The 17,378-nt window shown below is 43.0% G+C and overlaps 1 protein-coding gene across 9 annotated transcripts in view; it reads right to left on the bottom strand.

The window, feature by feature from the left end:
* The window catches only part of cadpsa (Ca2+-dependent activator protein for secretion a), a 513,475-nt gene that overhangs the window by 258,684 nt on the left and 237,413 nt on the right, over nucleotides 1-17,378 (bottom strand). For all 9 annotated transcript variants that reach the window (XM_063067977.1, XM_063067980.1, XM_063067978.1 and 6 more), the window contains exon 7: nucleotides 8,171-8,282. In XM_063067977.1, coding sequence (XP_062924047.1) covers nucleotides 8,171-8,282 — 112 coding nt within the window. The remainder of the gene's footprint in view (nucleotides 1-8,170; nucleotides 8,283-17,378) is intronic.

Below are 17,378 nucleotides of genomic sequence, written 5' to 3'. Positions count from 1 at the left end.
CCGCAAAGCATGCGCTACCGGGCCGTGAGGAAGCGATATGATTTGGCGATATGAGTCAGCTGCACTTTTCCTCATTCCCTGTCATGCCCACTGTTGAGTTTGAACGCATGTGAGGTCATTATCCACGCGTCATCCATTTCAGCGCGGGAAGGAGATCAACTCCTCGAGCTTGCAAATGATGGCAGGCTGGAAAGTATGTTTAACATAACATCTCTGCCGGCATTCTGGATCAAAGTCAAGGCTAAAAATTCTGAGATAGTCACGAAAGTACTGAAAACGTTGCTTCCATTTCCAACATATCTCTGCAATGAATGCAACGAAAACTAAATTGCGGAATAGACTGGACATAAGGAACCCCATTCGACTATCGCTGTCTCCCATCATCCCTCAATGGCACCATCATGTTGCAGGAAAACAAGCCCAGGGCTCCCACTGATTCAGTGATATTGGTGTGATGCAATGATTTTATATGTTCATACGGGGAAAATATGTGCTGTGTGTTTAATATCCAAACGTTACTTAAAATGTTATGATGCTATTGACTTATATAACCATATAACAATTACAGCATGGAAACAGGCAATCCCTCCCTTTCTAGTCCGTGCCAAACGCTACTCTCACCTAGTCCCACCGACCTGCACTCAGCCCACAACCCTCCATTCCTTTCCTGTCTATATACTTACCCAATTTTCCTTTAAGTGATAATATCCAACCTGCCTCTACCACTTCTACTGGAAGTTCGTTCAACACTTACTTCAAGCTACCCTGATAATTGACTTATCACTATATTGATGCGAGGAAAGTATGCACTGTGTGTTTAATATTAAATTCCTTAGATAAACCCTTTTAGAAAGGAAATTGAGTGTATTAGCCACTTATCACTGATATTCCGGTCATGATTAACACCCCCCCCGCCCCCCGAAACAGAATCGCCAAAAACGATTTATAGAAAAAAATTGTACACGCATGCGCACTGGTGCCCGCGCATGGCTTCATGGTCATTGTAGTCTTTTTTTGGGGTAAACCCAGCGTATTTGACTGCTACTCTCGTCCGTTGGCAACCCTACCACCACCACCACCGTGCCCCCCCCCCACCCCCGGTCGGCCGGTCTGCAGTGCAAAAAAGGTGGGGGACCCCTGGTCTAGATCCTTCCATTCCCTTCTTGTTCACATGTCCCTCTAAATGCCTCTTAAACATTACTATTTTATCTGTGTCTACCACCTCCCTTGGCAGTGCCTTCTCTGCATCTTCTGTATATGCCTCCCACCTTCATCTTGAACATTGAATATCTGACACTTCTACCCTGAGAAACAGACAACTACCTTCCCTATCTATACATCTCATAATATTATATATTTCTATCAGTTTGACCCTCAATCTCTAATATTCCAAAGTAAACAGTCCAAGTTCATTCAACCTCTCCCCATGTCCAAGGTCCTTAAAGTGCACTAAAAGTCAACATTCACAAATAATTCATAATACTGTTTATATTTCTTTCTGCTTAGCAGTGAGTTTATTCAATGATACATATTTACTCCTGATATAGGTATGCTGTAGGGTTTCTACATCTCCCCAGAGCCCATGTTACATGGCAATTACATTTGCAACCATTCATCATTGTCAAAAAGCCATGTCGAGGCCTGCGATCATAAAAAGCAACTCTGTAATGCAAGGTTTTTTTTAGTAGGTTTGCACCTTCTACTTTCGTGACTTACGTCAGTTGCAATCCTGCTTGTTTCAATTTATGTTTGTTACCAACATCTCTGTTGCAACTATATTGCTGGCGGCATCATTACTGACCCATCCCTACAACTTTCATATATGTTTTGTTGGTTGTGTTGACCAATGGTAATAACAGTTTTTTTAAGAGATGTTCTTGAAGAACAGCTGCATAAGTAACTGGTGGCTTTGCCAGTAATGGAATTGGCTGAGTATGTTATCCTTATACGCTGTGAATAATTGGTTGTTGATACTGCAACAGCAAAAATATCTGCAGTACACTACTAACTTAGTAGTGATTATATGATCACCATATATTCTTTCTGACCATAGATTATTAATTTGCATGCAAGTGTGTCCATGTGAAATGGTTACAACTGAAAGGTAAATCACTCTCTGCAAGTTACTCAAAATTTAATGCAACTGTCATCATTGCTGCTGAAATCACATCCTGTCCTTGTGCATTTACAGATCAGACAATATACTTAGTTGCTGATCACTGGTGAGAAGTCAAAGATCGGCACTTTGATCGGCCATGGAAAGGATCCAGATAATACTTACCAAGATGAAATGCAGGAATATTTGAGGCCATGTTGTCTATTGAGCTTATGTATGTCATCATTCAATGAAATCATGGTTAATCTAACCTCACATACTGTATTCTGCATTTTCTCCCAGTTCCCTTAGGTTTGGTTAACAATGTCTCTCTCTCTTTGATTTAGAACTACTGGTGATACTAATTGCTGTCTTTCTGCTGCACCCTTTATGCAAAGCTCTGGGAAGAGAATAGGAGATTAGGAGATAAACAAAATACTCAGATAGCTTCCTTCTTTAAATAAAATGGTGATAAATACGTTGAGCTTTCCCAGCAATTTTTTTACATAACAGAGAGACTTGGTTTGATGATGGCGAAAGGGGAGCTGACAAATTGATCTCTGTAAAATCACTTCTGAAAATATATTTTCCTGTAACACCATGGCTCCTAACTTGCTTGACAGCCTCATGTCTGAGGTTCTTTTGTCAAAAGCCCTCTGAAATTCCAAGTAAACAACTTCCACTGACTCTCCTTTGTCTCTCCTGCCTGTTATTTCCTCAAAGAAATCCAACAGATTTGTCAGGCAAAATTTCAGCTTATTTTATATCACGTGCTACCAAGAAACTTCTTGCCAACCACTAAAAATCAGGCTAACTGGCCTATAATTCCTTGTCTTTTGTCTCCCTCGCTTCATAAAGACTGGAGTGACATTTGAGATTTTCCAGTAGTCAGGAACCATTCGAGAATCTGGTGTTTCTTTAAAGATCACTATTAATGCACCTACAATCTCTTTCAGAACCCCGGGGTGTTCCAGGTGACTTAACTTCAACACAAGAGAACCTGCAGATGTTGGATATCCAAAGCAACACACACAAAATTCAGGGAGAACTCAGCAGGTCAGGTCGCATTGACGGAACAGTCAAAATTTCAGGCTGAGCATATTCATTAGGACTGGAAAGGAAGGGATAATTTACCAGAAGAAAAGGGTGGGGGGGAGGGAAAGGAGGACAAGCTAGAAGATGGTGGTGAAGCCAGGTGGATGGAAAAGGTAAAAGGTTGGAGAAGAAATCTGATGGGAGCCAAGAGTGGACCATGGGAGAAAGGAAAAAATGAAGGGCATCAAGGGGAGGTGATAGACAGGTGAGGAAAAGAAGAAAAAGGTCAGAGTTAGGAATAGAAGAAGAGGGAAGGGGAGAGGAAAAGAAAAAAAATACTGTAACTAGAAATTGATGCTCATGACCTCAACTCATTTATCACCATCTTATTTACAGAAGGAAACTATTTGGGCATTTTGTTCGTCTCCCAATCTTCTGTTCTTTTCCCAGGGCCCTGCATAAAAGAGGAGGCCATGGACAATTATGTCAAAGCAGGAAATAGTGAGGTGTGGGAAATTATATTATTGGATATTTTACCTTCATAATTCATCTTTTCTCTCCTCATTGTTTTTTTTTAGCTACCCTCTGTTGGTATTAAAAAGCTTTCCAGTCCTTCAGCTTTCCACTAATTTTTGCAAAATTGTATGGGGCCTCTTATGCTTTTATGCTGTCTTTGACTTCTCTTATCAGCCATGGTTACATCATCCTCCTGTTAGGATGCTTCTTCTTTGAGGTGAACTATTCCGGCGTCTTCCAATTTTCTCTCAGAAACCTCAGGCATTGCTGCTCTATCGTCATCCCTGCCAGAGTCCCTTCCAATCCAAGCAACACACACGCAATGCTGGAGAAACTCAGCAGGCTAGGCAGCATATATGGAAAAGAGTAATCAGTCATTGTTTCAGGCCAAGACCCTTCATCAGGACAGGAAAAAAAGATGAGAAATCAAAGTAAGAAGGTGGGGAGAGGGGAGAAAGAAATACATAGTGGCAGGTGATAGGTGAAACCTAAGGGGGAGGGGTGAAATAAAGAGTTGGTTAGTTGATAGGTGAAAGATATAAAGGCTGGAGAAAGGGGAATCTGACAGGAGAGGGTAGAAGACCATGGAAGAAAGAGAATGGGGAGGAGAACCAGAGGGAAGTAATGGGCAGGTAAGTAGATAAAGAGGGAGAGGGAAATGGGAATGGGGGATGGTGAAGGTGGGGCTGCAATTACCAGAAGTTTGAGAAATCGATATTCATGCCACCAGGTTGGAGGCTACCCAGACAGAATATAAGGTGTTGCTTCTCCAACCTGACTGTGGCCTCTTTGAGGCTATGGAGGAGGCCATGGACTGACATGTTGGAATAGGAATGGGAAGTGGAATTGAAATAGGTGGCCACTGGGAGTTCCTACTTCTTCTAGTGAATTAGTAGGTGATTGGTGAAGCGGTCTCCCAAACTATGGCAGGTCTCACTGATATAGAGGAAGCCACACCAGGAGCAGCGGATACAGGAGATGACACCAATAGACTCATAGATGAAGTGTCACCTCACGTTGGAGGACTGTTTGGGACCCTGAATGGTAGTAAGGAAGTATAGGGACAGGTGTAGCACTTGTTCTGCTTCCAAGGATAAGTAACAGGAGAAAGATCCGTGGGGAGGGATAAGTGGACAAGGGAGTTGCATAGGAAACAATTCCTACAGAAAGCAGAAAGTGGTGGGGGGGGGAGAGGGGAAAGATGTGCTTGGTGGTGGGATCCTATTAGAGATGACAGAAGTTACGTAGAATAATGTGCTGGACCTGGAGGCTGGTTGGGTGACAGGTGAGAACACGAGGAACCCTATCCCTAGTGGGGTGGTGGGTCGATGGAGTGAGAGCAGATACGCGTGAAATAGGTGAAGACAACATTGATAGTGGACGAAAGAAATCTTTTTTTGAAGAAGGATGGCACCTCATTTGTTCTGGAATGAAAAGCCTCATCCTGCAAGCATGAAGACAGAGGAACTGAGAGAAGAGGAAGGCATTTTTACAAATGACAGGTTGGGAAGAGGTATCCTCCAGGTAGCTATGAGAATCAGTGGGCTTATAAAAGATATCAGTAGATAAACTGTCTCCAGAGATTGAGGCAGAGAGATTGAGAAAGGTTGGGGGGGGAGATGTTGGAAATGCACCAGATAAATTTAAGGGCAGGATGGAAGTTGGAGGCAATGCTGATGAAGTCGAGGAGCTCAGCACGGGTGCAGGAAGCAATGCCAATGCAGTCATCAATGTAGCATAGGAAAAGCTGGGGAGTGATACCGGTTTGGGCTTGGAACATAGACTGCTTCACGTAGCCAACAAAAAGGCAGGCATAGCTGGGACCCATGCAAGTGCCCATGGCTCCACATTTGGTTTGAAGGAAGTGGGAGAACCGAAGGAGAGATTATTGAGAGTGAGAACCAGTTCTGCCAGACAGAGGAGAATGGTGGTGGAGGGGAATAGATTGGATCTGTAGTCTAGAAAGAATTGGAGAGCTTTAACCCCCCTCCCCTCCCCCCCCGCAATGGGGGATGGAGGTGTATAGAGACTGGACATCCATGGTGAAAATGAGATGATCAGGGCTAGGGAACTTGAAGTCACTGAAAAGATACAGAGTTTGTGAAGTGTCACAGATGTAGGTAGGAAGGGACTGAACCAGAGGAGATAAAAGGGAGTCGAGGTATGCAGATATAAGTTCAGTTGGGCAGGAACAGGCAGAAACAATGGGTCTACCTGGACAGGCAGATTTGTGGATCTTGGGTAGGAGGTAAAAACATGAGGATAACTTGGAAATGGGGGTAAGGGAACTATGGGGTTGGTGGCAGTGGAGGGAGATCTCCAGAGTTAATAAGGTTGCTGATGGTGCGGGTGACAATGGCCTGGTGCTATTTAGTGGGGTCCTGTTCAAGGGGTAAGTAAGAGGAGGTGTCGCTGGGATCGGCAAGCTAGAGGTTAGTCCAGCACACTACTACAATACCCACTTTACCTACTAGTTTTATGTGTTAGGATTAGTGCAGAGAGGGTGGAGAACAGTGTGTTAGGAAGGAGTGAGGTTAGAAATGGAGAGAGGAGTGGTGAAGTCGAGACAGTTGATGTCTTGTCGGCACTTAGCAATGAAAAGATCCAGAGCATGCAGAAGACCAGAGTGGGGTGTCCAGGAAGACGAAAGGAGGGGTCATCAATGTGGGCTGGACAGTCCTTGACAAAGAAATTGGCATGGAGATAGAGGCAGTGGAAGAAGAGCTCAGCGTCATAACGGGAGCAGAACTCCTGGTGGGTGCAGGAGGACAAAGGTGAAGCCCCTATTGAGAACAGAACATTTTGCCTCAGAGAGGGGAAGGACTGAGGGAATTGTGAAGACCCGGCATGGATGAGAGCTGGGATTTTGGGGGGGGAGGGTAAGAGGGTTGGCAGTGTGTGAGGAGAGGAGAGAGTTGGGGTTTTCAGGGAAGGTGGGGTGGGAAGGAGATGGAGTCATTGAGGCCAAGAGCTGATGGTGGGACCTGAGAGACATGGAACTGCAGAGTGAGGGTAGGGGAAGGGGAGAGCGGGGTTCCAATGGCAGCATGTAAAGTCCTGGCCCAGAGGTGCTGTCGATCAAGGTCCAGGCTAGAGCCAGTACTGGAGGTTGTGTAATAGACACTTTGAAGGTGTCCGGCAGGGTTGGAACTTGCATAGGTGGTCCGGCTTTTGAATCCACTCAGGATCATTAAAATCATCGAGGTCAGCAGCAGGGATCGTGGTCTGGGGACGTCTGCGGCTGCTGGCGTTGGAGGCGGCGGGCTCTATAGTTTGTAGACGGGAATCTTCCATACCTTGCTGGATGTGAAAAAGGTGAAGAACCGGTGATTGAAAGCATGGATCCAGCGGAGGATAAAATATCGGATAGGTCCATTGCAGGTGGTGGAGAGAGAATTCAGGAGTTGTGGAAGTGACAGCGATAGGGACACCATGTCACCCCCTCATGGTGGAAAGCGTTCCAATCCACAATAATTTATTTCAATCTTTAAGATAATGTCTTTTTTGAGACATTGTAAGTGTTGTTACTTCAATATACTCATGTTATTTTTCCTGTATAATATAACAATAAAAAGATTTGAAAAGCAAGAAAGCGTTCCAATCAACTTTGGCCAGTTGCTTTCTCATGCCTCTGTAGTTACCTGTATAATATCAGTACACCCGATTTTAGCATCTACCTCTCAAACTGCAGGATGAATTTTATCATATTATGATCACTGCTTCCTTAGGTTTCCTTTATCTTAAGCTCCCTAATCAAATCTGGCTCATTACACAACACCTAATCCAGAATTGCCTTTTCCCTGGTGGGCTCAACCACAAGCTGTTCTAAAAAGGCATCTTGAAGGCATTCTAAAAATTTCTTCACTTGGGATTCAACACCATCCTGATTTTCCGAATAGATTTGGTTATATGCATTTCAGTGGCACATTTAGCAACTAGCAGAAATGGAGACAAATATTGTTCTTTGAGTTGCTCTGTGCTTTGCCTTCTCGTTGTCTTTCATATTGCAGAGTCAAAAATCCAATTTTTAATTCAGGGTACTGATGATATAGCCGTAGGCTGAGGAGAAGAGGGGTGTGGAAAACTGTATCGGTACTGGCAGCAGGAGGCCAGATAAAGTAGGCTTGTTCAGACAACCATGTGCAATGAATCACTAAGTAATGAGTGAAAGGCTCTTATACACAGAGCAGTATTTGTTTGTGATAGAGTATGAACAGATAAACATGCAAAAGGGACATTTGTTGGCTGCCAGATGCCATGTTCAGTGTTATTCAGATTTGAGCACATCCTTATTCAGGATGCTCTGATTGTGCTCTTATCAAGATGTTTTTAATAGCACAGGAAATAAAGAAATCTTTACTTAACTGTTATTTTTCTATGAGAGTTTGGTAAGTGATATTGTCATGAGTGTGCAATAGGAATTAGAAGAGCTTCTTTGGCAGCAGGATGCAAGTGCAATCGGAACAGACTTGGCACCGGTTATTCAGTATAAATCATTAATTGCAGGAAATAAAAAGCACATACCCGTCCAAGCTCTTTGTCCTCCAGAGCCAACACGCCTGTGCTCTCTGTGAAGAGTTTCACCTTTACTGCAGGAAGTGGGTGCGTGCTGGTGAAGTCACCTTGGGTACCCCAGCTATAGAAAAGAAACAATTTTAGAAGTGATCAGTTTTTCTCATGTGCATTACATTTATAGATCGAGTGAAAAAAATCAGTTACTGACATAATACATGCTTTTAAACTCATCAGATGGGCTCTGGAATTACCAGACCCATCTAGCAACACTATTTGTCACTGAAGAGCATCCTGGCCAAGATTCTTTACTGCAAAAAAGAATTGGAATGGAAGACAAAAGGTTAGCACACAGTTGGCGACTGATAGACAGTAATATCGAGAAAGGTCATATGGAGTATAGTGAATAAAAAATATAATTAGCATTAAACACAGCAGGCAACTGGCATAATACTGAGGCTGGAAGTAGGTACAAACAGAATCACAGCAAAATCAGAAGAAATGCCCAGTTTCTCCTCTGGCTGCATTCTAACAGAATTAGAAAGTATAATGCTGCTACCACCTTTGTCAGTAATGAAACAAAGGGAAAGTTTGTGAAGAGAGCTCTGCAAGGAAGTACAAAATTAATTCAAGAAAACAGAGAAGGGAAAGTTAGGTAGGTTAGGTCATACTAATTTAAATACATATGACTATGTATTCCTAATAATGCAAATAACACTAACATTTTGATTTTGGTTTATTTGCTTTCATGATCTTTATTTTCTCTCATTTACAGCAAACCCCAGTTGCATTATGAATATTTTTGGGGTGCAATTTCAGAATTCAGAAGTAATAAATGATCTATCAGAAAAAAAATAACCAATTGAAAATACATTCTGCTGCTTGAGTATCTCAAAGAGTCAAACTTGGAAACAGAGATAGGTGGTATGCTAGTCTGGTACCACTCCCCCAAAACCCTAATATTCTGTTCTACACAAAAACCAAGGCACCTACCATTGTCTGACTTATTCCCCCCATTTTCACTTCTATATACAGGTGTCCCCTGCATTTCGAACGTTCGCTTTACAAAATCTCACTGTTACGAAAGACCTACATTAGTACCCTGTTTTCGCTTTCAGAAAGTGTTTTCACTGTTACGAAAAAAAAAGCATCGCACGGGGGAAACCAGCGCGCAATAAAAGGCAGCGCGCGCCCCAAGCAGCCGCTCTCCCCGGGATTCGGAACGGTATTCTAGCCGGCATTGCTTAAACACGTGCCTGTGAGCAGCCGTTTGCAAGATGAGTCCTAAGGTATTGGAAAAGCCTAAAAGAGCTCGTAAGGGTGTTATACTTAGCGTAAAACTAGACATAATTAAGCATTTCGATCGTGGTGAACGAAGTAAGGACAAAGTGAGTTTGGCTTGTGGAAGCTGACGAACATGATGTTGAAGAGGTTTTGGCATCCCATGACCAAGAACTGATAGATGAAGAGCTGATGCAATTGGAATAGGAAAGGATAACAATTGAAACTGAATGCAGTAGCGAACGGACCGAAAGTGAAGTCGTCCAGGAACTGAACGTGAAGCAACAGCGTGAGATTTTCGCTGCAATGATAAAGTAGGACTTTAATTTTGAAAGGGTATGTAAGTTTAGGGGATATTTGCAGGATGGTTTGAGTCCTTACAAAGAACTGTATGACAGAAAAATGCGCGAGGCTCAGCAGTCAAGCAAGCCTTCTGCATCAGCCACAGCAGACGATGAACCTCGACCTTCGACATTGAGGCAGGCAGTCATAGGAGAAGATGAGCTGCCTGCTCTAATGGAAGCAGACGACGAGATGACACCACAGTGTCCCACCACCCTGCGATTCGTGGAGAATGCAGCAGTAGCCGTGAGGCACACAGCACATCTTTAAGAAAAAAGCCTAAATAAACATGCTAACTAATTAGGTGCCGCCCGACACGTAATTGTCGGCCCAGATCAGAGATGACGCAATTGGAAATCGGTACTGATCTGGGTCGGCAATTACATGCTGGGCGGCACCTAATTAATTAGCTTGTTTATTTCAGCTTTTTTCTTGAAGATGTGTTGGGTGCGTCCTGGCTACCGCTGTACCGCTGCATGCTTCACGGATCGGTATCGCTTGGTGGCCTGGAGGTTGGGGACCACTGCACCACCCCAACCTCTGACGACTCAGCCTAACACACCATCATCAGTGTGCTCGGCGCTCTCTTCCTGATTCTGGTAAGTGATACTACACTGTACATACATTATTTCTACTTTATATAGGCTGTGTATTTTTAGGTGTTATATGGTATGATTTGTCAGCTTCATAGCTTAAAGGTTACTGGAGAGAGTGTTTCTGCTGATAGCGCTTGCGTGAAATTTTCGCCACGGAGAACAGTGTGGCAATGATTGTAGGAAAGTATTTCTACTTTATATAGGCCGTATGTTTATTGTATCATTCCTGCTTTTACTATATGTTACTGTTATTTTAGGTTTTATGTGTTATTTGGCATGATTTGGTAGGTTATTTTTTGGGTTTGCGAACGCTCACAAATTTTTCCCATATAAATACATGGTAATTGCTTCTTCACTTTATGACATTCCGGCTTACGAACCGTTTCATAGGAACGCTCTACCTTTGGATGGCGGGGGAAACCTGTACATATATGTCACTATTTACAACCCTGAGATTAAATTTCTTGCAGGCATACACAATAAATCCATGAAACATAATAAAATCAATGAAATGTGCCCAACAGGACAGACAAACAACCAATGTGCAAAAGACAACAATCTGTGCAAACATACTGTAAAAAGATAACAATAAATAAATAAGCAATAAATATTGAGAACATGAGATGAAGAGTCCTTCAAAGTCAGTCCATAGGTTGTGGAAAAGTTCAGTGTTGGGGTGAGTGAAGTTAAGAGAAGTTATCCCCTCTGGATCAACAGTCTGATGGCTGATGGGTAATAACTGTTCCTGAATATAGTGGTGTGGGTTCTAAGGCTCCTGTACCTTCTTCCTGATGGCAGCAGGGAGAATAAAACATGGCCTGGATGTTAGGAGTCCTTGATGATGTACGCTGCTTTCTGGCTACAGTGCTCTGTGTAGATGTGCACAGTGGTAGGGAGGACCTCAGCCCCTTGGCACGAACATAGAATTCACAAACTTCCGGTAATTCCCTCCCCCTCCCTTCCCCTATCCCTATTTCACTCTGCCCCCTCCCCCAGCTGCCTATCACTTCCCTCATGGTTCCTCCTCCTTCTACTACCATTGTGTTTTCCCCTATTCCTTCTTCACCTTTCCTGCCCATCCCCTCCCTGCTTCCCCTCCCCCACCCCTTTATCTTTCCCCTTATTGGTTTTTCACCAGGAACCTACCAGCCTTCTCCTTCCCACCTTCCCCCCACCTTCTTCATAGGGCCTCTGCCCCTTCCCTCTTCAGTCCTGACGAAGGGTTCCGGCCCAAAACGTTGACTGATCATTTCCACGGATGCTGCCCGACCTGCTAAGTTCCTTCAGCGTGTTGTGAGTGTTGTTTTGACCCCAGCATCTGCAGAGTATTTTGTGCTATTGGTTTTTAAAAGCTTTCCAATCAATTTCCCACCAATTTTTGCTCTATTATATGCTTTCTCTTTGGCTTTTATGTTGGCTTTGACTTCCCTTGTCAGTCACGGTTGCGTCATCCAGCCTTTAGAATACTTCTTCCTCTTTGGAATATATATATCCTGTACCTTCTGAATTGTTCTCAGAAATTCCAGCCATTGCTGCTCTATCAGCCCTGCCAGTGTTCCTTTCTAATCAATTTTGGCCAGCTCCTCTCTCATGCCTCTGTAATTCCCTTTATTCCACTGTAATACTGGCACATCTGACTTCAGCTTCTTCTTCTCAAATTGCAGGCTGAATTCTATCATATTATGATCACCGGTCCCCAAGGGTTCCTTTACTTTAAACTCTCTAATCAATTCCAGTTCATTGCACAACACCCTATCCGGAATAGCTGATCACCTAGTGTGTTCAATCACAAGCAACTCTAAAAAGCCACCTCATAGGCATTCTAGAAATTCCCACTCTTGGGATCCAGTGCGAACCTGATTTTCCCAATCTACCTGCATATTGAAATCCCTCATGACTATTGTTACAATGCCCTTTTGACAAGCAATTTTTGTTGTTGTAATTTGTAGACCATATCTTTACTTTTGTTTGGGGGTCTGTATATAACTCCCTTCCAGGTCTTTTTACCCTTGAAGTTCCTTAGCTCTATCCACAATGATTTAACACATTCTGATCCTGTGTCACCTGTTTCTAATGATTTGCTTTTTTTAACCAAAAGAGCCATCTCACCCCTATATGTGGATTCCTCATCACCTTTAATTCAGCCATCAGCAGTGCTGTCATCAGCAAATTTAAGTGTGGCATTGGAGCTGTGATTAGCTCACAGTCATGAGCACAAAGTGAGTGGAGCAGGGGGCTAAGCCCACTGCCTTGTGGTGCACCTGTGCGGATGAAAATTGTGGAGGAGATGTTTTTGCTCATCTGAACTGACTGAGGCATGCAAGTGAGGAAACAGTATCCAGTTGTGCAAGGAAGTATTGAGGTGAAGGTCTTGAAGCTTATTGATTAGATTTGAGGGGATGATAGAATTGAATGCTGAACTATAGTCAATGAACAGCATCCTCATGTATGCACCTTTCCCCTTAGAGATATTTCCCCTTAAGGAAATGCAAAGGATTCAGAGAAAAGCTGCACACAGACTGGAGACGCTTTCTAAAAGAGCACTCAATATGTTTCAGATGTTGTGCTTCAACAGTACACCAAGCAAAAAGCTGTAAAGCTGTCATACACTGCACTGAGTGCAACAGTGAGCAGTCCATATCAGCATTTTATTCAGGACCAGCACACCCGCAGCAGAGCACGGCACGGAGCCAGCTGAACGTCCATCAGATGTAGCTTCCTGCTCATGCAAAGAAGCATGTAGGAAAGGTTTCCAAGGAAAGTCCTGCTGTAAAATATGTCAAGCCAACATCTACCCTAAAGGACACCCTGAGCAAAAATAAAGGCACATGTGATATTAGACGGCCAGAGCAATGTGGCACTGACAAAATCAATATTCTTTGACATGTTCAGCATTCAAAGTTCTGTTTCTTCGTACTCTAAAGACAAGATCTGGAACATCAGAAGTCGCCAGAAGAAAAGCTGGTAGATTTGTTGTGCAGTTAACAGGAGTGGAGGTCTGCTTTTCTTGCTAACTCTCATTGGGTGCGACCATATTCCGAACAACAGGGATGAAATCCCAACTCCTGAAGCTGCACACACCGATTCACATTCCCCCACTTGACTCTTCTGCTGAGATTCTCCTGTTGTTAGGCAGAGACACTACCCATGCACATAAGGTACGTGAATGGTGCAATGGTCGGGGCACAATGCACCTTATGCCCAATGACTGGACCTGGGTTGCATCATTGTGGGTGAAGTCTGTCTCGATGGTGCTCATCTGCCCACTGTCAGCACATTTAAGACTAATGTACTGGAGAACAGGCACCCAGGTAATTTCAGGCCCTGTGAGAGTAGAATCTGGTATGAAAAAGATTGTAGGTAAGCAAACCAAGTGCCCTGACATACTCACCTCTGCTCAATCAGATTTAGGCAAGCTGATTATCTGTCACTCAGAAGATGGCTATAAGCTGGCACCTTCCATCAAAGATGAGGTCTTCCTTTGAAGCATGAACAGAATTTAGCAAAACTGAGTCAAACAGTTGGGTAGCTCCCTTTCCTTCCACTCTTCATGACAACTCCTACCAAACAACAGAGAGCAGGACCTTAGTTGACTCATATCCTTCAGTTGCAAATTGAGAAGGAAACCAGAAATGAAAAATCATTATACAGAGTTAATAGAGAGACTTTTCAGGAACAACCATGGAGATAGCGCCTCCACCAGATCCCAACAAAGAAAACTGCTATTTGCCCAACTTTGGTGTTTACCACCCAGAGAAACCTGCACAAATACAAATAATCTTTGATTCAAGTGTGTAGGTCAAAGATATATCAATGAATGATCTGCTCTTGCAGGACCCAGACCTCAATAATAGTCTACTCAGGATCCTCATGCACTTCAGAACTGAGTCCATCGCTGTGATGGCAGACTTCGAAAAAAGTTCCACAGCTTCTTAGCGAGAGAGGATCATTGAGACTACCTCAGATTCTGTGGTTTCGTGACCACCAACCGGACATTGGAGATTCTGGAGATTTTGGTAACTCTCTTGGATTTACTGCTCCAGCTGTGGCAATAAATGGTCATAACAGGGCAACTATGGCAGAAGAGGGGAATTTGGGACTGAACCACAGAGGTACATAGAGAAGCATTTCTATGTAGATGATGGTCTTAAGTCATTTTCTAATGCAGAAGAAGCAGTTAGCATGCTGAAAGCAATGCCAGACATGTTGTCATAGTCTAATCTCAGGCTGCATAAAATCACATCCAACAGTGCTGAGGTTATGCGATGTTTTCCATCTGAAGATCTGGCCAGAGGTCTACAGAATCTTGATCTTGGACAGGACCTCCCTCCTATACAGCTAGTATGGGTCCTGGATGGGACCTTGTTACCAACACCCTTACTCTCCTGGTCACTGATGCTGAAAGACCCTCTATGTGGTGTGCTATTGAATATCAACAGCTTATTTGACTTTCTTGGATTTGCTAGTCAGTATCCAGGGATGCTTCATGTTAAGAGAGTTGACCTTAGATATTTGTTGATGGGATGCCCCATTCCTTAAAGAGGAACATGAAGATTGGTAGCAGTGGTGTCTTTCCCTTCAGGATCTTAAAGGATTGAAGATTCCAGGAACCTACACAACAATCTGCTATCTATAGCTCAAAGAGGTCTGCATCTTCTATGAAGCGTCATCTAAAGTTGCTGCTGCCTTTGCAGTAAAAGGTCACAAGGTCACAGACACTGCTGGATATAGTGAAGCTGGATTCATCCTGGACAAGGAAAAACTTGCTCCCAAACTAGATCTCACTATACTAGGGCTTGAACTCAGTGCTGCTTTCTAGCAGTAAAAATGGCAGCGATGACGACTAAAGAGCTAGACACAGAAGGAGATTATATCAATTTTTTTAGCTGATGGCAAGGTTGTGCTCAGTTGCATATTTAATGAAGGAAAGAGATTCTATGTTAATGTATGTAACATGCTGTAATGTTTCACTGATAACGTAATGGCTTCTCTGTATTGTTCCACTGCTAAGGTAATGGGTTCTCTGTAGCAGAAATGTTTGGGTTATGACTAGAGATAATGGGGCATTTTAGCCAATGAGCAGGATGTTGTTCTTTCTTGTGAGTCTTGGAACCAGGAATTCGCAGTCTATTGCCGGGGAGAGATGAGGAGAGAAGACACGAATGGAGAGAGTTGGTAGACCGCCGGATGGAGTGGACTAGGAGCGAGGGTCCCAAGGTCAGCGACAATCTAAGGAGGTCGATGGTGGATGAACGGCCTTATCAGTGAGCTCCGACGTGGCGCATTAGACTGTTTCATGAGAATGGGCCCTTTTTCTTTTTTTGTTTTCTTTACACACCATGTTCCGCTTGGTTGCGCAATAATATCAGCGCCGGACTCTGCAGCGTAGGTTCCCGAGTTCGAATCCAAGTCGGGCTGAGCATCGAGCTAGCAACTTGGCCTCGTAGAAACAAGAACAGCTTTCTATGGAAACACCATCATGACAGTGCCCCGATAACTTCAATGCTGAGTTAAGGGCTATTCTTCTTTTTCTCTTTACTAACCATACAGTCAAATTAAGAATTATAAAGCTCAATCGTTTAATCGTATATTGTGTACTGTTTGTTATTTCATGGTACTGATTTGTAACAGGGGACACATCGTGCAGCATCCACCCAAATGAGATTTCTTAAGTTTGGCTGGGCCAGGGGGCTATCATCCCCTAGATTAAGCTGCTAGCGGAAGTGAGAGTTACATGTACATAATAAAATTCAACATATCAGGCGATCACCCAAGAAGAGCCAATTGAATACTAATCTCAACCTGGCTGATCATGCCACAAGAGGGTTCTAAGCTAATACTCTCCACATGGTTAACTGGCCCACAATTCTTGCTGATCTCCATCAGGAATATCATCAAGACTGGTATTTTCGATGTGAGAATGGTTAATTATTGTATAGTAAGACTGCTTTCAAGACCATTCTCCGAGACTATCTTTCTTTTGCCAAAGACTTAATGAAATGATCATATTTAACTTTTAGTTTCGGTATTTAAGTTTGACATCCTATGGATGCCAAGCAGGGAGTGTTCTGGCATAGGCTCAGTTCATTTTGTATGAACATCACTTCCTGTATACAAGGCAATATGCATATGCAATACTCCAGAACTATGCCATGTAAACAAGAGTAAACTTGTGGCACAACAATATCTTAATACATGTAATGATAAAAGACAAACATGGTACTTTTTTCAAAATATACCTTAGAATCAGGTGTCATTCTCAGCTGCAGCAGGCCGAAACAGGAAAATTTAATTGCATCCATCATATAATTTCCTGAACGGGTAATTCGGATCCGACTTGAAGCACGTGGTGGATAGGCATCTATCTCCATCCTCTTTATTTGCCCTTCAAAGAGCAGTATCTGTGAGTCTAAAGTTTTTGCTAATATTGGTAAACACTTAGTAGGTATATTTTCCAAGGTGCCTTCAAAAGGGCGAACTTGTGGTAGAGTAGCTTAATGGATACAATTAAATATTCCCGTTTCAACCTGCTACAGCTGAGAATCATAACTGATTTTGAGGTATATTTTGGAAGAAGTATTATGTTTATCATTTATCATTATTAAGATATTATTGTGCCACAAGTTTACTCTTGGTTACACGGCATAGTTCTGGAGTATTGCATATGCATATTGCCTTGGTTAACACCAATTGTAAGAATAAGCGACACTATTAGTACATTCAGGGAGCGCAACGATTCTGAATTGAATTTAATATAGATTTTACTTAACTTTTTGCTGTTTCACAAGTAAGATCTCTTTAGAAAAAAACCTTGAAGAAAGCTTCTGTCTTGGGTGATTTGTGAGAAGGTGTTTAACTCACTGCTTAGCTTTGTACTATACATTCGCACTGCGTGGGCAAAGAGTTAAATACATTATGGATATTTTTACCGTGTATTCCTATGGGCGGACAGTGGCATGCAAATAGGTATTGTGAAAAATAGAAATAAAAGTAAAAGGTGC

Source organism: Mobula hypostoma, chromosome 15 (assembly GCF_963921235.1).
Source record: "Mobula hypostoma chromosome 15, sMobHyp1.1, whole genome shotgun sequence".
Taxonomy (NCBI): domain Eukaryota; kingdom Metazoa; phylum Chordata; class Chondrichthyes; order Myliobatiformes; family Myliobatidae; genus Mobula; species Mobula hypostoma.
Note: the sequence above shows the minus strand (reverse complement) of the source record. Positions and strands in the feature narration are given on the sequence as shown.